A 23119-nucleotide genomic window follows, 5' to 3' on the forward strand; every position below is an offset into this window, starting at 1 on the left:
CGCTCCTGCTCATTGTCTTTAGACATTACGGAGGTGCGAGATAGGTACAGCTTTTTTCTGCTTGCTACAAATGAGCCGCACCAACTTCACTCCCGCCACCCTCTCGCAATCGTGCACTGTGTGCTACGTCATAATCTTTGATCGGTACCAATAATATGTTCTCACAGTACTTGCTCCTATGTCATCCAGTTTCAAGTACATTGTAAGATGGCAATAAAGATACCTTATTTAATAGCAAGCGCAATGATGAAACTGTGTGGGATTAATAACTTCCGCTTATTGCCGGGAATTGCCCGTGACTAGACACTTAGACTGAGTTTTTGACGAAAATGACGGCCTCTAATTTAAAACCGTACTAAGAATTTTGTTACTGATAAGTTCATTGAGACTTTGATGAGCTATTATTTATAGGCATGATTGGTAGTTTTCTGAGAATGTCTTGTTCATCCTTAGCCCATATTTATGATGGCTAGTACCTACTTCGAACTATGTTATATTACCGTTTCATTAGTTCTAGAGTCTACTTCTAACAAGCAAATGTTACTTCTTAATAAACGGTTTCTGTAGATATCGTTAAACTAGTTGTGTTTAGTTTCAATTTCGTTCTCTGGGATGCCATAAAGTCGGCACTGCTACGTGACTCTCAACTTAAGTTTACGACAATTCATTTTTAACTCTATTACTTTGCATTAAAGTTTATATTTATTTCCAAAATCCTACTTTTCTACCTTATTTGCCAGCCTGTGTTTGCAGTTTTTGTTTTATAGTTCAGTATCTTCTGTGCAATATTTTAGCAGTTTCGAAAAATATTGTGATAGAAAATGCTTAATTAAAATTACGAGCGTGTTTGCTTTTTTGTTTGTGTTAAAACATACTTTGTAGTGACTTTTCTAAAGAGCCGCAGTTTTATCGTAGACAAAAACTATAGACGTTATATTCACGAGATAAAATCTACGCTCATAGAATTACGCTAAAGTTTGTATTTGAAATGAAACGTTGCTTAATGTGATGAGTTTTTAATGTGAAAGCTCGCCTAAGTCTAAGTACAGTGAGAGATGTTTAACTGTTTGCAGTGAGAACTGTCAGCAACAGAAGTTATAAAACTATAATGTTTTAAAACGTACTTATTAAGCTAAACGAAAATTGCAGTTCAAATTTTTAAACTACGTTTTGGAACTGTAAAGGATCTGATTGCAACATTGAAGTCTAAATGTCTACTTTGTACATTATATTATTGTGTTTTTGACATTTTTTAGTAGTTAAAAATATATACTTTAAAAGTTTTCGTATATTTATGCAAGTATAAATTGAACTATTTTAATCATCGATCTATATAAATAGCAAAAGGTTTAATCATGGCTCAAGAGCTCGTGCTCAAGATCTTGTTTATTAGTTTGCCTATAAGTGATATTGATACTTTGATCTCGCAAAAATGCCAAGGTGCAAACCGGTAATGAAGCTCAGACCTCGTTAAGATGAAGTTTTTGACGACCTAATTCAATGTTTAAGAGAAAATTTAGTTGCATGAAACACAATATTTTTCTTCAACTGTACTTTTCTTCATTCCGATACGTAATTTGATTTAAGATTTTTATCAAGCCATTCGTTAATAAAATCTTAAACTTGTTATAATGATAGTTAATACAGGCTTTATTTGATAAATACTAGTGTTTGTTTTTTTGTTTGTGTTAAAACATACTTTGTAGTGACTTTTCTAAAGAGCCGCAGTTTTATCGTAGACAAAAACTATAGCCGTTATATTCACGAGATAAAATCTACGCTCATAGAATTACGCTAAAGTTTGTATTTGAAATGAAACGTTGCTTAATGTGATGAGTTTTTAATGTGAAAGCTCGCCTAAGTCTAAGTACAGTGAGAGATGTTTAACTGTTTGCAGTGAGAACTGTCAGCAACAGAAGTTATAAAACTATAATGTTTAAAAAGTACTTAATAAGCTAAACGAAAATTGCAGTTCAAATTTTTTAACTACGTTTTATACGTCGTTTTTTTTACGTCTTAGTTTTTGTAGAACTGTAAAGGATCTGATTGCAACATTGAATTCTAGATGTCTACTTTGTACACTATATTATTGTAGTTTGGTCATTTTTATTACTTAAAAATAGATACTTCAAAAGTTTTCGTATATTTATGAAAGTATAGATTGAAGACTATCTTAATCATCAATCTATATAAATAGCAAAAGGTTTAATCATGGCTCAAGAGCTCGTGCTCAAGATCTTGTTTATTAGTTTGCCTATAAGTGATATTGATACTTTGATCTCGCAAAAATGCCAAGGTGCAAACCGGTAATGAAGCTCAGACCTCGTTAAGATGATGTTTTTGACGACCTAATTTTTGAAATACAGAATATTTTTCTTTAACTGTACTTTTCTTTAATACGATACGTAATTTGATTTAAGATTTTTATGTAACAAGCCATTCGTTAATAAAATCTTAAACCTGTTATAATGAGAGTTAATAGAGGAATTATTCGACAAACACTAGCTTCTGCCCACACCTGACAGAGGTGTAAAGAAGGTTTCGAGAAAATATATCCCAAAAAATCTCTGTGCCAAATTTTATCAAAATCCGTTCTTTAGTTTTGGCAAGGTAAACGAATATTAGTGATAATTGTTTTGTAACCTTACTCGATACCAAATCACTAACTATATAAAGATCTCTTCAAGTTATAAAAACCGTAATAAAGTATTAAAGCCAGATCATAATATTCGTAGCATTGAAAGCATCTTCGTATGCTATTCGACTCAATACAAAAGCGGTGAGAATAAAAAATATATTACGCTTTCTTCGGTCTGGTCACGTAGAGTACCTACGCACATTCGGCATCGCTATACAACCTACGTTGAGATATTAATACTACTTAATTGAATACATAAAGCATTGTTCACTAATGAGTGATGTATAGAGAACGTGAGTAATTAGAAGTATTTTGCGCGCACAAAGATTTATAAAGGTATAAAATGAGTTTGAGATGAGGCCTGTGCTTTACAGTGGGACGCAAAATCAGGCTTAATAAAAAAAGAAGAAAATGAGTTTGAATATCTAAAATGTGTAACCCTCTGAAATAATATACCTATTTATGAATGTCATACATATCATCACATTTGTTACAACCGAAGGTGTAGATAGAAGGGTATAATATTATACACTCGCTCATCTTTGTCATCAGCATTAGTCGTATAGGGATGAGCATACGTATATCGCAAATGTTACCAAGCTCCTTCCTAATAATAGTATTGAGAATAACCTTAATAAATTATAAAATACTGACAGCATTTTGACTGACCGGGGAATAAACATCAAGTGACTATCAGGTGAACGGTCATATGCATACACCATACTTCCACCGCGAGGAAGTCTCAGAGTCAGCTCACGAATAATGAGGTCGAATATCTTTTATCTTAGTATCAGTCAAATTCCACAAACTCTAATACTTTTCCCTAATTTCAAGTCTCTATCCGCAGTCTAGCTGTATTGAAAATTATCCGGAAATTCCAAAATTAATTACAAAATATTAACTAAGCAATGAATACCTGGTAGGCCGCTCGGAAATGATTCCTCATTTTAATTAAAATCGATACTCTTGAAGGGAAGGTACATATTGACTACTAGCTCATTAAATAATCTTGTAAATAAGTTATCACTACATATGCTTGTTTTAATATATATTTTAATATACTGTGTTTTGAAATAATGCCACTCACCGCGTGTCTCCTTGTCTGTTTGACGATATACTCAAAATATACAGAACGGCTCCTCATGAGCTTTTACCAATAGTAAGTATTAGTAATAATAATTACAGTAATTTGCGAAGGTTCAAATATATTTATAAAGGATTTGTTAAAAAAATTGGTTAGTGGCGCGATTCCCTACAATCAGTAGAGTTTGACGTTTAAAATGTTCTGCAAAATAGTTATTATGTCGCCCGCTAGGGGCGCTGATCAGACTTGGATACAACATTTATTACTCGATAGCTAGCCGATTGTCGATTGTCGAGAGTGGTAGGGAATTATTGCTACAAGTGAGCATAAACATGTCTGCCAGCTCCACTAATAATAAGATAAAAGAATCTTTTTATTTTCCTAAACCATTCAAACTGAGTTATTCAGATCTCTCTATTCTGATTGCGTGTTTTCATAACTAAAATCATTATCAGAAATAAAACTTTGTATCCTAATTCGGTACGCGTAAACAAATAATAAATGTTCAGAGAAACTCATAAATAGAAGACACCATTTTAAGAAATTACCTCTACAGTACGGTTACAGTCCCTTTATATTTATAGCTATAAATACATTTATACTTTGCTCTTTAAGTTCGATGTTTTAGTACATTTTAGCTAGTACTCAGATCATAAATCATAATTCCTACATACTCGAGTTGTGGAACGGTGTAAAAAAAGAACGCGGTCACAGAAAAGTATTTGTGAAACTGAACTACATATTACTAATATTATTAAATTGTATTACTAATTAGTTATTAAAATAACTTGAAATATCGATCCTAGAACAAAAGATACTAAAAAAACACCTTTACCGTTTCTTAAAAGGACTAAATGATCCAACAAGTTTTTAAATATCAAAGACTTTCGCTAGAACCTTGATACTATTGTATCGAAAGTGATAGCGCTACACGTTGTAAAGTGTAACAGAATGCGGCGTAATTTACTCCTTTGGGAAACATTTGTGCACCGTGTTACGTGATCTTTACTGGCCTCCTTTGCTTCTTCTGCTTACACCCACCTTATATTGATCATAGGATACCCTTGGATTTCCCTTGTCACGAGCCTTTATATACACCACGCGGATATAGGTAAAGTGTAACATCTAAATCTTATATTATGTGCCTCTGATGTATATAAGTATTGAGGGCACACTAAATAGGCTCGTAATATGAAATAAGTATATAGGTATTAGATAATGGACATGTCCATATTATACGCACAGATTACATCAGTCGGCCGCCGCGGTCTAATCCGCGGGGATAAAACATGCTGGGCATAAACTATCCGACGTGCATACGTTATTACATACATTATCACGAGGTTCGTGTAAAAGCTTTCTACGAAACAAAAAAGACCTCTTTCCTCTTTATTTTCGACAATAACCAATAAAATTTAAAAGCTTGCCGCGGCACTCTTTTATTATATTAAGCTTATGAACTTAATTATTCCCTGTAAAGGCACAAAAAATAAACATGTTCATTTTTATATTTTCAACCTTTTGCTTGTAGGTTAAACAACGTACCAATTAACGTTGTTTTAAAACGGGTTAGTAGAAGGTAGTGAATATGCGAATAATGGTTTGTTTATCAAACAAGATGTTAAGTGAGAGATAGCCTTGTATTGTCACGACTTTACGAGACATCCATGCGGAAACTTAGGAGGCTTAAATAGTAAAGATATGAAACGTGCCGTAAAGGTACTTTTCCGAGCGCCCCGGGCGAGGTCCGCACTCTGCTATAGTTCTAATAGAAAAATGTATCTTTGAGACAGTCTTGGATATTATCTACTATGACGTATTTCTATTTTTTTATTTATTAACAGTGCTCGTTTGTCTCTTTTTCTGTGACCTAGTTTTCAAAAGAAGTTGAACTTTCTCAGTTTTATTATTAACATTAAATTTTATGTGACATTGTTTTTCAATGAATCGAAATATAAGCGTCCAAAAACTTTGGTCCAAATTAAATGGCATTAATCAAATCGTACATATCCGTTGAATGTTTTTAATCAAACTACCTACCCCTTTTCATATGGCGCAATACACCGCGGGACAAAATTAAACGAGTACTTATTAATTTGCAGACAATAGACCGATTATAGGAACTTTATAGAATTTCGGTCGCGCCGCACCACGCCGCGTCGTGCCGTTTCCCATCAAATAAGCCGCTTAAAACCAACACAAAACCATAACATCATTCAATGGTTATAATTTATACCAAAAATTTATAATATTCATAATGAAATTAGGAATATACCATAGGATTGATTGGAAATGGCGCGATCCCAAAAGTATTATGATCAAGTACAAATCAGTGTTGTAAATCCGGATTAAAATGAATGTTGTGAATTTACCGAAACATTGCTGAGTGTACATTGCGGTGAAACATATATGCTAAATTAATAATAGATCAGACCAAAGTATTTTACAGCCACGTGTATATTTTAACGATCGTGATGATACATTGTTTGCCATCGGTATGCGAATTCCATGATGGACAGCGGGTCCAGTAAATAACTTTATAAACTCCACTGCGGCCTACCGTCACAATTAGGTATTTACTAAGTACATATAATTCTTTACGAATTTTAGAATACAAGTATTTTATGAGCTGTAACTTTTATTCAAATTTCAATGCTTGTACTAGTTCATTCATTCATATCGTATGGTTAGTGGTCAACCTAGTGTCAAAGTTGTTCAAGCCGCCCGTAAGGCCTTTGACATGGCTTAACGACTGTTATCTTAGTAGACAACAACCGGGACCGACTTTTTACGTGCCCTCCGAAGCACGGAGACGCCCAGCTCAAATACCACTATGCGGTCACCCATCTATAGAATGACCGCGCCAACGGTTGCTTCACCCACAGATCTATGTCAGACCGGTGAGCGCAACTGGCTACGGGCGCCTCAAACTAGTAATGGGGCGTAAAAGATTTGGTATGCATTTTATATCCAAGAAAGCATAGAAGTCTGGGTTTCGGTAATACGAAAAAATTAGGCCATCTCTAGGTACCAATTAAACCAGCGGATCCAATATTTTGCTCAAAACTAAACGCTATTTAGTAGACTGGTAAACATATTTCGCCATATGAAGACATTTTCTTTATCACGCTAAAATCCGGCGCTACAAGACACTTCTTTTATCTTAATATTTTCCTCGTTCTAAGCAGCCTAAGACATTCTTTTTCAATTTATATTTTTGTGTATTTCATAATATGAACCTCTGCTGCCGTGATAGAGGCAATTAATTCCAAATACTAAATAATAAAGTCTTTGTAGTGCGATAACAAGCACAGTTTCGGTCCCCAACGGTTTTGAGTTGAGCCAAAAGTGTAATTGGGTTCGTGTCATCTAAGACGCGATAGGTTCGTCCTTTAATATATTGGAGCTTAACACTGTTATTAATTATGACTACGAGTAGCTCTTTGAACCCTTTTGAAGCTAGAATGTTAGAACAATATCTAATATATCTTATTTCAGTAATGTTCGATCACGAACTTTTAGTACAATAGAGGCTAGCCGGCCCAAATTTTAACTCTTGGTAGTGTTTGATGTTGATGTTCCATTCCTTTATTAGTTAATTTGATGTATACAAAAGGATTCAGTTTCAAAAATAATGTGTATTGATGAACGAGTCGGAATGTGGGTATTTTTTGTATTCCGACTCGTTCATCGATGCACATTATTTTTGAAACTGACTCCTTTGTAATAAATATAAATAAAATAAAAAGTCCTCTCTGCTCTGTCGCGTCAAGGTGTTTTTACATTTTTGCATGAGTCAACAATATTTACACTGTAACATTCGTATGATCAATATATTTATTTTAAAAGTACAATTCGAATCATCACTTTGTTTGCCTGTCTCTATAAAATTCCGCTTCGCTAGAGACAGCAGGACGTGTTGTTTTAAAATTTTCATTGAGAACAAAAGTCGACGGCGCGGTACGAGCCGTACCGTTGGCTGGAAATATTCAGGTTTCTGCATAAAAATGCTATTAAAACACGACTTCCATGCGTATTGTCCTGCAAGCTGACTCGTTCATTAAAACTGACGTCGCGATGACCTAAAATCTTGAATTTCGGATGAATAAGTATTACATTCCTCTTAATTGTTTTGGGAACTCAATCTTCTGTTTTTAACAAAGGTATGAAAAAATAAACTAGAACACAGTAGGTACTGAAAATTTTAGAAAAAGAAGAAAAAAACAAAGAAAGTTGAAGTTGTTTTATAGTGGAGATGGAAACTAAAAAGAAATCTTCGAGTTTAATACGTAGGCAAAATAAACGAATTAAATTAACTGTTTGTGAAATGAGATATGTATTTTACTTTTTTATATGTATTATATAAAAACATATCAAGTTGCAGGTAATTTAAAAGCACTATTATATATAACCTCTAGAGCTAAAGGAATCAGATAGACAGACCCGAGAGTAACAGCCTTAATCCCTCGGGCTACAAAACTCTAAAAACTATCTACTTTTATTACTAACTAAAAAGTTTCACGTGTCTTTCACAGACTAGCTTTATCCAAAGTAATATGAAACTTACTGGTTATTTTAATGAAATATTTGTAAAGTTTGACGACCTTATGACACTAAACGTGTCGTTATTTCATATTCAAAGTACGCCATTATTATGTTAAGCAAGTAAAAAGTAAATTTTATTACTTTCCCGAAGAAAACAAAAAAGATAAACTTATTATTTTAAAAGCCTTATTAGATAATATATAAAATTATCCATCTTCTAGAGAACTGTGATTATTATTCCCTGGAATTACTTAGGCAACTTAATTCTATTCTATATTAAATTCTAAGATATAATACTCATCATGATTTAGCGAGGACAAGGTAAATTAATTTTAAAAGCATTATAAGAAATAGGTAGTTGTAGTTCTACATAGCGTTTAATAGCTTCTATCTGTATACATACAATTAAGTATACTAATGACCCGTAAACTCGCTTGAACTGTGTAATTAAATAAAAAGTTTCGGTGTCAGTGCGATCATTAGTGACGTTTGTAGTTGGTAAACAGTCTAACCTAGTAATTCGCTACAGCGCCTCACTTATCTTCGTTAGAAAGACTCACACACGGACAGTAGCAAACGCGAACACATTACACATATACATCACAAGTGTTCGTGAAGGCAAAAGACAGTGAACACAAATCAAAGAAATACACGCTCACAATATCCGCTCAGACACACTGAGACACATCGACGTCGACGTTGTCCCGGTTTTCCAATGCCTTGAACTTGAGACACAATGTTACGTATAGTTTTCATGATCAAGTGCAGAGACTAGCCAGAGTATCATATGAAAGCCTCGCCTTTTATGCGTGCGTTTTCAATAAGCTCTTTGATGTCTACACTCTAGACTTTAGACTCAAAGCAAAATTGGATTTACCTTAGCTCAGCTCCTAAGTCAATATCACGTTTGATACGCTATTGTATAAGATTTAAATTCAAAATATATTTTACGTATATTTACTTTAACAAAATTAATTTTAGTAGTTTGGAGATGGCTTTTAAATTTCTTACTAAAACATTTTCTTCTTTTCTAATGTCTGTTAAAACGGGTTTTGGTATTTTAAACAAAAATGATACTTTTTGCAGTTTAATGTACATTATTTATTTTAAAAGAGGCTTAAATAAGCTTAAAAGAATTATTATATCAGAATTCCCTCGAAAATAAATTGGATTTCATGTATATTGATGTGATCGACATAAAACGATTTGTAGGTTGTTGAAGCCGCCAAATAAACTAGATGTCAAAACATTTTTTTAGCACAAATAAACTGTTTCAGTGACGAACATGCGTTTACTCTGCCCGATAGCGGGATAGGTCAACGTCAGCTCGATGACAGACTTCATAAACCTTTACGAATTTCACAAACTGTTTGCGAAACTTTTAGGTACGCAGGGTTCCTCAAAATGTTTTACTTTGCCGTTAAAACAAGCAACTCAAAATGTTTAGTATACACATAATTTTTACAAGTTAAAAGTGTGTGCCCTAGATTTGAGTCAAACTTTTTGCGTAGGAGGCTCGTGTTGACATAATTAGGCTCTAATGGATAATTATCTTGGATGAAAACTTGACAGCACAATCGTACGTAATTATGTGACGAGGCGGTCAAATATAACAAATTAACCGCACAAGATTGAATATAGAAGAAAATTTCAACCATGATTTTTATCCTTTCATAAATAACTAAGTTACTGTTACGAAACTCATTTTGCACAACAATTTACATACTATTTGTGTTATACGCGTTCGGTGGAGTTTTGGGAGTATAAATTAGGGGCTTGTCACAAACATTTCGTTTTCTCGTTAAAATAATCTAGAATTCAAAAGTACCTTCCACCCTTAAAATTCCAGAAAATGCTTTTATACATCGTTCGTTTAATGATACAAGTTGTAAGTCTCTGCAATATGATTACAACGGATAAATAGATTGTTGCTCAGGATTTTGTCGTTGCAATGTAATCTGCTTTCGTGCCTTTAGTCTTACCGCTCTCGAGTCAATCTAGAAAGGGTTTTATTTAAATCGTCTTACTAGATGGCAATCTGAATGACATACCAAATAGTAACCTTAGAAACAGTAGCTACTCCTAACTTCGACTACTTTACTAAAATTTCTAGTCACCCTACAACTATTCTATACTCGGTTCTCTGAACGTGAAAAATCGTTTATTCAGCGGTCAAAACTAGCAACTAGTAGAAATAATATTCTTTGTTAACTTATAGCTCATTGAGAAAGCTTCAGTTGTTTCTTAGCTCCTTTCCAACCAAACGAACATAATTTTCCTCTTTATAATTTCGGCGTAGAGATTGCGTATTACCTGACATAATTTAGCGAAAATCAGTTAAGGAGGTAGATGGCAAACTTATACAAGTTACCACATTCAGTACGCATGATCAAAGTAAATTCCTTCCCCTAATAGCATCGCTTTCACGGGTATTGATTCTGATTATTATAGGGGACTGTTATTTGGTTCGTAAAAATTGAAATTTGGATACGCAAACGTCGTAAAGCATTCTCGTTCATATTTTATTTATTTTCTTTTTGAAGTTGTACATGATATTGTATATTTACAAAAGTAGTCGACATTAGTAAACATTTCAAAGGATGTTATAAATCAAAGGATTCTTCATTTGGCTTCGGGCGGATAGTTTTGTACCTGAATTAGTCAATTTGTTTTCACGCCACCTTAAAACGTATTTTGATTTTTCTCTATATTAATATATTTTGAGGGCATGCAAAATCCCCAACCCGCACTTGGCCAGCGTGGTGGACTCAAGGCCTAACCCCTCCCTCATTACGGGAGGAGACCCTTGCCCAGCAGTGGGACAGTAATGGGTTAAAATTATTTTTTAATATATTTTAGGAAACTGCCACGATTGATACGACGGAGTTTACCTACTAACATAATATGTAGCGGGCACGTAGTACACATCGAGTATGTTATTATGAGGATCAGATCCATTCGAACCCATTTGTGATGACACACTACTTTGTGTAATGGTAGTGGAAGGCGAGCCGATGTTATCTTGCAGATAATGATACGTTATTCATAACTAAGTTTATATACATTCTTGCATAATTACATATAACACGCATTTTTCATTTACCTTACGATCAATGATACGTTTCTTTTATTGTACTGCGTAATTACTAGGGACGTTAAAATGTAATATCAGCTTGTGTTTCGGGCATGTGGAAGAATTCCTCCGGGTGAAAGTATTCTATGATTTGACTATCTCTGTGATATTTTTCATCTGAATTCATTTAGCCGTTTTTGCATGGAAAAGTAACATACATGCATACACTTTTGCTTACCTACTTTTGCGTTATAATATCTGTAGAATTTCTTGTTACCTGGCAATGGCAGAAGGAGTCACCTTTTTATTGGACATTATATTACTCAATTGTGATAAAGACATTACACGTAAGCATTTAAATTTTTCACTTTTATAATTTAACATAGTTTGTAGAGACTGTAAAAAAGTAAGTCATGAACTATAGAATGCAGTAACTGACCATAAAATTGATTTTATAAGTTCCTTTATTCTTTACTTAGCTAATATTAAATTCTGATAATAAAATCTAGGGCGTAAAGACTGAAGATTTCCCTGGAATTAATAAAAGTTGGAGCAAACGTGTGGTTTTATAGGTCGCAAAAGCGCGTTTTTATTATGATCGGTGGTATTAGGTTGTAATGCGAGACGCGTAAAAACTATGCAAAACGACGTTCAGTATATTTATCGCACAAGATATTTGAACTACCATGTTTTAAAACATCCTCCAATATCCTCAGAATATGCTCGACTGACTTGCTCAATACGATGTAGAATATCAGCAACATGTATTTATACACTGCAATATATGACAGTACATTAGTCTGTGTCTGTTTACCAACACTGTTGCACTTGAAATTCGATTTTCAAGATCAACGTACAGCCGCTATACATTTGGATAGGTGATAGCACCCGTCATGTTGGCCGTGAACTAGGCCTGATAGATATACGGCCGTTAATTCACACGCTAGCTCGGATTCCCAGAACTGCGATATCCAACTCCCATGGCTCACACCAAATGGACCATCTTGTTTGACTAGTCCAATCTATCGACAAACACGGTTAACGGATATGTTTTATTTATCGGAATATTTTTTCTTTTTTTCGATGTAGATTTTTATTGCGCGTTTGTCGCAGTGGTTGCTGGAATTCGAACATGAAATTAGGTACTCAAGTTTCATTTGGAAAAAAAAATACAAAACTGTTTTGCAGAAACGAGTATTTTACCGTCAAATCAGTTATTTTTCGAATTAAAACACTATCAGTCTTTAATAATTATGTTTTGTTTTGTGCAGGTGCTTCAGCTTCCGGCTCGGAGAGCTCTAGATTCGACGCAAGTTCTATCGGGAGGAAGATATCCGCCGGGATGGCGGGAATAATATCGAAGTTGAAGAGTGGGGTCACCAACAACACCCCACCGCCCCTCGAGAGTAACCCCATCATGCAGTACTTCGAGGTGGGCAAGGAGAGCAGCACTGCTGGTCCTGGCTTGATCTGGCGCGTCCATGACGCGTACAGGAAGAGCGACGGCAAGGTCAGTATCGTCTTTCTTTTCTCGCGTGGTGTTGCGTCAATCTTACCGGAAAGTTGTTCAAGCCACTAGATCTTTAGTTTTGACGACCGCTGTCTTAACATTAGCCGTGACCACTATTTAGCGAGCACGGAGACACTCAGCTCAAATACTATTAACTTGTTGCTCCAGGTACTTATCTATGGACTATACGACCCATATATCACACACATGCAAGGGTCTCGCGAAAGGAAACTACGTCGTTGTATTAAACAGGATGTTTGACTCTGAACTGAACTTGAAATCTAGTCTAGCCACTCCCGTTACACAACACAATTTGGCGTATATTGTGAAATTCATATCAGAGATTCAATTTAACGACAGAATACGCGGAATTGAAGCTTTCAAGGTTGTATATATCCTTCGAATAATGCGCAACATTATTGAAGGTATGTGAATATGTGAGCCAATATTTAGTTGAAAATGGAATTCCTAAAGGCACGCAATCGTTATTTCAGCTCGTGCAGTGATGAAAATTCCTATGAATTTAATCATCTTTCATGTTTCACGATAAATAACGTCACGCCTTTCTTCCTTAAAAGGTTTCGCAGAGATAGGGATTAAGAGTAGTTTCGCAAGTCACGTCTTTATTTATAAACGAACACTATTAGCGTGGACGTTAAAGGTTTAGGCGCAATTATACTTTTTTTTTATTGTTCATAGCATCTCTTGTGATGGTGAAGTTACGGTATAATCAATTACGACGTGTATATGCTTTAGATACAAGTACTTTTCAGTATTAGTTCTAAACTATATGAAACTAGTTTTCGTTACTCTACTTTAGATATACGCACATTTTTATTCCATTGATGTAGAGTTTTCACGCCTTGAATACTACTTTTTTATTCAGTTGCGGCAAATGTAAAGACTTTGCTTCAATATAATATTTACGTAGCAGATCTCCTTGTTACACGACCGTAAACCGAATTAATCGTTCATAATACAGGCACTGACCTAGCCAAGCCAAATTCTCATACCTCAATTTACTTTATGTTTCACCGTTTATATACATAAGCTATGTCGGACGTCCAGGCACCGAGCTTAGAATCCGTTATGATGATAACTTCGTCATTCATTTATTATCTTCCTCGTACCTTACTCGTTTATTATTTAACGTTATCGCTCGATTTCACGCATTGTAATAATCATTACCGTTTATATAAATATTGGCCATTGGAATACCACTGAGAGAGATCGTCCATTCGACCCGTGGCGACAGATTTGCACAAAATTATAATAGTTGACGCGGCGGCTACAAACGCGCTCATTTCACAAATTGATATTCATCGCGCTGGAATAAATAACAATGGAAATTAAAGGTGAAATAATGGTCAAATACATGATGAACCATGATGAAATCGTTAGCAAGATAATTGGCGCTCGATCATTATTCGAAGTTCCAAACCAATAAACCGGGGTAGCTCCGTATTTACAATTCTTTTTCGTAAAAAATATTCTTTATAGAATTCAGAAAAGGGAATGAAATGACGATGACTCTATTGCCGCTAGTAAAAAAGAAAAATTGGAAGTCATGGGGTTGGTTTCTGCATTTTTATTTAATGCCGTAATCGATACTGCAATCTGACATTGAAAAGTCGACGGAATAAAATGAAGCTGCGATATAGCAATTTGCATTGATAGAGATTGCTAGATTCGTATGAAATAGTCGCTGTCAGACGGACAGACAGTTAGACATTGACATGCTACAGGTGTTTCGATTGGCCAATTTCAGTGCGCAGTATTAAATCAGAATGAATCAAATGCGCAATACTGCGAACGTAAAATGAGAAAAATATACTTAGTACTTAGACACATAACACCAGTTATAGCCGAAGGCATAGGCAGAGGTGTAAGAACTACACCCATTTTCTGCGATATACAATATTTTTTCCATGTAATTAGGGACTGGCCTATTACCATACACCTGGCTCATTACCAAATATCGAGCCTTATTTATCTAGTCTACCACCACTTTAGGACGACCAGGGAATCAAATTTAAGACCTTGTGAGCAGTAGTCGCTACGGCCGTTTAGACCGCAAAGGCAGTCACATCAGAACAAATCAAATGCGCATTTACCGCGAGTGTAAAATGTAAATATGTTCGTGTAATGCAAATGACAACAATGTCCTGAGTCCTCGTATACTACATATACTATGTTATGCTATAGTATAAGTACTCTCGTCCACGGTCATATTATACGCGCGCTTGTATCAAAGTTTCGTTGTGAATAACACTAACATTATTATTATAATGGCATTGTCTACCGTGTGGGGATTGTTTAAACTTTCTGTTTGTTCTGGAAGAATAGCGAAACCTTTTATGTGAAACATTTTAATGGTAACGTTTGTGAACTGCTATGTTGTAGAGGGTTTGAGTTTCTTGCTCTCAGAAGATTTATGCGGTACGCGATACTTGCTGCGGTCTGTCCATAGATGGGTCGATTAGTGATATTTGAGCTGTACTCTCTCGTGCTTTGAATAACATACTATACCAGTGCTAGGTGCTTTATGTTAGAGTATCGTATGCGTATATATGAATACGTTTTCTTTTTGAACGAATGTAGCTATCGACAACTAGCAATTCCAGCAGTAAAATATCGTCTTTCATGTATCATTTTGTTCTATTTTGTAATTTAGAATAAAGTGTTTGATTAATTTAAGTTAGAAAAGCGCAAAATGTCGAAATAGACGAGTACTACGAATTTAAAGTTTAATTCACCAACGATCACTAGTTTCAAAGTATTCAAGTAATTTGTGAGCTGCTTCCGTGTAATCGGATATCGCTGATTACCAGTATTTGCTCTGAAGCCGCTTGACCTCTGCAAATAAGTAGTAGACACACTCGTAGTGGCTATCTCAAGTTCGACGTTTACACTACGTAGCAAATGCCGTAGACATTTGTCGTAGACTTTCGTAGACATTTGTAATTTACTTTAGAATGGTTGAGCTACGTAGCCGAGGGCTGTCAACTCATTTTACTATTGAATTTAAAATAATATTATGTTTCAAATGAATGCGTATTTAAAAGAAGCAATGAACGTTTTTCGAACCGAATTATTTATGAGTCTCAATCAAAAGAAATTCTAACTTAAGTTAAAAAGTTTAGCAAATTTGACCTTTTAAATTGGAGAGAGTTAATCATTATTCCTTTAAAATGTTTAGAATCTTTAAATACGGATATAAAAAAGTAGTATCGTAAATATTTAACATTTTCCTATGCAAAGATTCGCAGAGATTAAATTTTTAAGATTTTACGTTCAGCAAAGGTCAAAAAAGAATAAACAGCAGTGCCTAAGTTAACAAATAAGATTAACCTTTCCTGTTTTATTTAAATTATATTAATTTACTGCGATTAGCACATTCTTTCTGTGCTAAAAAACGGCTTTAGTATAAGCACTTAATCCTGGTATCACGGCAAGGCTTTGCAAACATTTGGGCTACGGGCATACAGCTCACCCGAAAAAGCTACCTGTGGATCGCAAATACGGTGAAAAGGTGCTTAGCTAGTTGGTAAAATCGTCTCACGCAAATAAGCGAACAAAATTCTTCATTCAGTCTACTTCATTTCATCTAGTCTAACGAAATCCGGCCGCTAATTAGTATGATTGGACCAGATTTGGAGATATCTGAGTCTGTATAAAATCTTTTCAAGTAGAAAATGTGACATTTAGTAAACGGTGATCCATCTAGGGTCTGACTTCAACATACACTTTACAAGAATATTTACAAATTCAAACTGATCTTTGCGGTCTCTACTTTGCCGTGCTTCCTCTTTAAAGCAAATCATAACCGTTAGCAAAATAGTAAAAGTAATCAATATATGAACTTGTCCGTACTCATAATTGTCATCAATTCTGCCACTTTTGAATGAATCCAGCGTCTAATTGTTAGTGAAAACTCATTTAGTTATCAGTCAGAGGCAATGTGCTAGCCGTGTCTTTTTGAGTGAAGGAGCCTTACCACAATCGCTCTCGGCTTTATTTCATAATTGCTAGCAACAGTCAGCGGAACTACGTCGGCCGCAAACGTTTCATTATTTAGAAAATATATTTTCCAAATTGTTGGTAAAATGTCTATTCTAATAATAATTTCTATATCCGTCGTAGTGGATTTTTAATGACTTGTACTCGATAAAGCTTTTTGAAATCGTCCTGATAGAATTTTTATGAATAATTCACGGCGGATTGTCTGACTGCCTTGATGGTCTGCATGTCGGTGTAAAAATGCCGGCAAACGAATTAATAAAAACATTTCGCTTAATTTAGCCACTGGAACATAAAATACTGAGTCAGTTTTTAGGTATGAAGGTTCGATGTTTTGAAACTGAAATCTAAAATAATTACCTTTGTTTTTCTAAGTTGATAAAACATATTCTAGAAAATACATACTTACGAAAGTTTAAATTGTATTCGTCTGGAATACTATTTAAAGAAAAGGTTATAACAATTTTGTGTGACGTTTTGTTAGAGACTCCGAGGTACGTATTGTTAGGAGTATAATGTACATAAAGTAAGGTTGTATAGGGAGTATCTCCTCGAAGACGGTCTCGTTCACGGTGTCCACCTAATTAGTAAACTTGTTGCGCATGCGTGCTCACACCAAATACTTGCGGTTTGGCTTTACTTTACTTAGTCCAAGTCCAAATTAACTCGATATTAAACTTCAAGTTGTTAAGTTACAAGTACTAATAATTATCCCAAGTTACAAAAATAAATAAAGAGATTCTAGAATACAAACAAAATTCGAGAGACTTAGCTTTTTTTTTAACGAGTTAAAGATATGTTTCGGCAACTTTACATGCAATTTTTTGAAGCTGTTTATTATAGCGATTTGTTAACAATTTGGCAACACTTTTAATTGGTTATTTTTTTATTTACTGTACGAAATATAGCAATACATACACGTCACCGATATACTTACATTGTATTCGCTAAACCGACCTCACCAAGAACGAAAGCTTTATCATCGTGACAAGAGAATGCAGTAACACCCAAGAGACAGTATGAACGATAAACATTTTCAAAATGAACGTAAAATAGACAGGTGATATTTCTCAGAAAAGTGCGAGTATAGTAGCGCGATTCTCTACAGTCGGTACTATTGAGTATCGAGAGTTTGTCATTTTTATTGTACTGCAATAATAGTTCCTACGACGACCGTTAGAGGCGCTTATGCCGCTGTGTCTGTATAGCCTGTTGTCGGCTGTTGTGGACTTAAACTATTCGAAACTTAAATTCGTTTGTTATTAACTACTTTTTTATATTAACGATAGTCAGCATTTTCTGTATAGGGATGTCTATTACTAAAAATGCATGTATCGATCAAATAATTATTTATTAACAATACATTCCTAATTGATATTAGGATTAGGCACCGTCAGTTATGCCCTACTTTTAGACGAACGGTAAAAAAATGTACTAGTCATATCTAGTTCTGCAACTAGTTTGATGACGTCAAGCCATCGCGCTAATTCTGAACTTGAATCTTCAGGGAAATATATATAAGTTGAAGTTCTATTTAACTAGCTTTACCTTCGCTCGTGAGTATTTTAAGTGAAAAAATGCCTGATTTCTTCCTTCAATATGGTATAAAAGTGATTCAGTTTGTGACGTGTGATACACGTCACAAACTGAATCACTTTTACAGGTGACACGATTCATTTGAATTAGTTCAGTAGTTCAAGCTTAGAGAAAGTATGTCAAACAAACAAACATATATTCTCATTCATAGCATTATTAGCATGGGAGGATTCCCCATGGCAAATACACGAGTCAATTCTATGAATTCAGTGTCATCTAATCTGTATGCATCCTGCTTCTGTAATAAATGCGACGACGTGTATTAAATAAAAAGTGCCAAGGTTTTCTCCATGTCCGTTCTCTATTTATACCGGACAAACGGTGCACCTCAGATAATGTAACCTACATTCAGATAGATATTTATGTCTAGACCCGGCTGGCCACGGGGACCGGCCACTACTTTTATTTTATAATAACTATGTTTATTTTTATACTGTTGTGAGCTACTTTTATAGACGCACGGTAGTAGTTTTTTCATTGTTAGGTTATTAATTTATAGATTCATCGTTTATAATCACATCATTTTTCCTAAGAAATATAATTGATTGAGATGTAACGAAAATGACACTAATGTTCTTCAGTTAATTTTACTACTTAGAGAGTACCTAAACTAGGTTAAAGATTTGAAACTCTTATTATCTCATATTTAAGATGATTATCGATAATTTAATAGAACAAACAAAAACTTTAAAGAAACACACCGCCTCTGGATTATCCAGAGAGCTTTTACTTTGTTTACTCGATATACATATAAAGTAAGGCGGAGAGAGTTTCGATACAACCATCCAAGGATCGTCATTCAAAGTTATTTTCAAAGCAATCAATGAACTTCTAAGGTTACGGGAACGTAATAGAACCTTATTTACGAAATGATATGTTGAAGATCGAAACATATTTGGGCCTCATATTATCACGAGCTTAAATAGCGATGAATATTTCATTCATTTGGTGTTTTCACATCGTCAACATGCTGCGAAAATTGTTATTAGGATTCTCGTGGGCTTTAATACTTATGATGTTAACTAACATTTTGCTCGTAGTGAGATAATAGTATTTCAGCAAATTCAACATGACTAATTAATGTGATAAGTTGACACAATTTTAGTCATATTTTGTAAAATATTGCGCAATGAGTGACGGGATTCAAGTTGTTGAACATAATGTTATGTGTGTTTTGAATATACAATATAATATTGTCACACATATTTGAATTTACGAAGAAATCAAAATAGAATATAACACAAAAGTCGCAGTAACAAAAGAGATGAATTACACAGTAAAAGGCAGGTATATACAAAGTATACGATACGATTTTATAATTAGTTCGCGAGCTGTCATAATTGTGTTTCTACACAATTATTTTCACAGAGAATTTAGATCTCTGGAAAGATGGCAGCAATAATTGTCTTATTATACGACTCCTAGGTATTCTAAATTTAATAATTGTAGAAATAACATAAATTGCTTTAGTAAATTTTAACTTCAACTCATTGAAACTAATTAATTTTGTTCCGATAATTAGCGCGTTAAAAAAACCGGCTATTTTATAAGTAGACAAAGTCTAGTCTGGTCACGTACATACTAATATGTTACTATCACTTTGCTACTGAATATTGTTTTAGAATCTATATAGTGGTATTTATTACGTTCATTATTATAAAGTAAACAAAAGATATTTTGCGTTTATAAGCATCACTTAAAGCCATACATATTTCGATGAGACATTCTTCAGATTTACGTCCACCTACTCGAGTTCGGTCCAAAATAAACTGATCACTCTAAGCTGACTTTTCATATGACATACGTCTGATATTGTAACATGTCTCGGTACGAAACCGTCCACTCTCTTTTATCGTGTATCTCAGACTCATTCAGTGACATTCCGATGAGGGATGTTATCCTCCTCTTATGTATTTCTTCTAAAAGCGTACCTTTTATTAAATAAGGAAAAATAAGTTCGGCTCATTTTTCATTTTATTATTTTTCAGATGTTTACACAAATACGATATCTCTTTGCTTTGATATATTGTGCAACATTTTCAGCAGAGGTTTAGTTCTATAATATTGTGCGACATGGACGCATTGTACTTTCACTTAATGCATACAATTTTCCCGGCGCTCAAATGTATGATTTGCTGTAAAATAGCGCGACGCTTTTCTGAACTTTCACTGGCGTTTATTATTTGAATTGTAACCTAGTTTTATGACATTCAACATTCACTTTCGTACTAGTGAGAATACCATTTTTAAAATTGACTTTGGCTGGGTAGTCGAGATAATAAAGCGGTCGGCAAATGGGTAAAGAACCTGTCACTTTTGATGGAAAGTCATTAAACTAAATTGCTACACGTGGCTAGGAAAGATGTCTGAGTATCATAAAACCTCTTTCGGAAACCTTAACACACATGATACATAATATATGCTAATTTCGTATAAGTTGCGGCCGCGACGTTACTGCGAGATAGATAGAACTTGGCCGTAATGTTCCCATTAGAAACTTTATCGAAATATATTGGAAAGAAGCCTGACACATGCTTCGAGAAAGTAAACTTTGTGTTTTTCGATATTCATTTTTCGTTTATCAGTCACACATCGAGATATCAATTGATGAGGTTTATAATATAATATCAGCTCGAAAATCTTACTAAACAAATAATAGAAAATATCGATTTAACGTAAAACAAATTAGTAACTTGATAGAGCCAAACCGCTAGGTGTATAAAAAAGAATCATTTAAATTCGAGGTATTGTTTTGGCTAGTGTGATGGAAAATTCAATTGTTTTCAACTCGTTTCAGTTTAACAGACGCAAAAAATCACGAGAATTTTTCACGGCCAATGTTTTGCTTTATTTCATAAATAGATCTAGGTAACACGTGTTTTTAAATTGTTATCCGATTGACTTAAAAGGTGAAATGTCTATACAAATGTTATTGATTGCGAAAATCTATCGGGCTGTTACTGCCTTCTACTAAACCGCTGAACCGATTTCGATGATGAGCATGGAGATTATTGAAGACCCGGAATTTAACTTGGGCAATGTGTTTGTCTATGCTTAATTTTTATTTTCTCTCTTTACTTACGAGCGTCAGATAGTAGATAAAGTCGCTTCCACTTCTCGTAGGAGTAGGCAAAGAATAAAAAAACGCTTGCTATACTATTTCTTATGCTTAAGCCATACTTCACAATCTAAAAAAAAAGATATGGTTTCCTTTAGTTTCCAAGACAAATATACCTCAAGATTGTATTATCAATTTTCGATTGGACCGATCGATCACTTAGAACCGTTCTAATGAATTAAGACTCAAAGACAAAAATATATTATTATATACAGTAAATAGATAACTTGATTTTTTACTACCAAAGGTAACAAGTAGCCGCGACTGTTCCGCGGTTTTTACACCACCCTTATGAATTCTTTCTATTATAATTTCTCGGTCTCCGTACGACCTACATGAAACAAAATGTAATTACATATTCTTATCTTCATAGTTACTGATAAAAACAAATTAAACAGTAATGTGGATTCTGGGAAAATTTCAAGAGATGTTTGTAATAAAATTAAGGTATTTGAGGCTTCTTTGTACTCAATGAATACAAGGAAATAGTCAAAGAACAAAAAAAGTACCTACATAATAATGAACAGAAAAATTGCTTTACAAAATGTAATGTTTTAGTACAAGTTTATGTAATAAGCTTAAGTAAATCTTTTCAATAAATAAACGTAGCTGCGAAGTGTTTAAACGTAACTGGTAAATCCCTTCTTAATCAACGCAGGTCCGATTAGTCTTCAATTGTTTTTAAGTGTAAAATATTGACTTACGATAGTTCGAAATTCTTTTTTCTTAATTCTGTTAAATAGTTCTTTGTAATAATGGTGTTTTAACAATACGGTTTTAATTAATTAGTTTTTTCGTTGAAGTTAGTTAATTACGTAAAGTTATGTTAAGTAAAGTTTCTTGTAAGAACTTAAAAAGTATAATGTACAAAAGTAGACCCTGCTAGTTAGTGGTTTCTACCGATACCTACATACGTGAAAGGCCGACCAATCACATATGAACTCTTACTTCCTCATTGAAAACATTGAGACATTTATAACAAGGTAAACATTAACGTACAGAGTTTAGACTAAGAAATTGATTCATAGCTTAAATAAAGTTTTCTTGCTGAAGTAGTTGTACATTTTGACAACCTCCATGGCGCGGCAGTTAAAGTAGTTGCCAAGCCACTACCATTGCATCGGGGGGTAAGCATAAGAACAATTATTCATGCAATCCATAAATAGTTGTTACGGTATTGATTGTAATTTACTCCTGTTTTTTGTATGTTTGTAAAAGTCTCCGCGACACAAAAGCACTTGTAATTCCGTTTTAAAGAAAGAAAAAAGAGTCTCGACATCTTTATCTCAAATAAAACTTGATTGTCCTTGTTTCAATAAAGTCACCTCGGAAGCTGGTATCGTCCGGTCTCATAATGTTTAAATAGCCTAGCACTTATAATTAAATAACCTATTTATTCTCGTCTAAGTAGACCACCTTGATCTAAGTATAGGCTCTCTATCTTTAATGTATTTCCTTCCTGAGGAAGTCATATTATTATGTCCTTTCCTATTAATTGAAGAAAGCCACCTGTTTATTAGAGCTGGGAATTGAAA

General features: G+C 34.3%; 1 protein-coding gene across 5 annotated transcripts in view; it reads left to right on the forward strand.

Moving 5' to 3' along the window:
* bma (SCY1-like protein bma) overlaps window positions 1-23119 on the forward strand; it is a 152340-nt gene that overhangs the window by 18728 nt on the left and 110493 nt on the right. For all 5 annotated transcript variants that reach the window (XM_076134972.1, XM_076134973.1, XM_076134969.1 and 2 more), the window contains exon 2: window positions 12612-12850. In XM_076134972.1, coding sequence (XP_075991087.1) covers window positions 12683-12850 — 168 coding nt within the window. In that variant the 5' untranslated portion in view covers window positions 12612-12682. The remainder of the gene's footprint in view (window positions 1-12611; window positions 12851-23119) is intronic.

Source organism: Anticarsia gemmatalis, chromosome Z, assembly GCF_050436995.1.
Source record: "Anticarsia gemmatalis isolate Benzon Research Colony breed Stoneville strain chromosome Z, ilAntGemm2 primary, whole genome shotgun sequence".
In the NCBI taxonomy this organism is placed as follows: Eukaryota; Metazoa; Arthropoda; class Insecta; order Lepidoptera; family Erebidae; genus Anticarsia; species Anticarsia gemmatalis.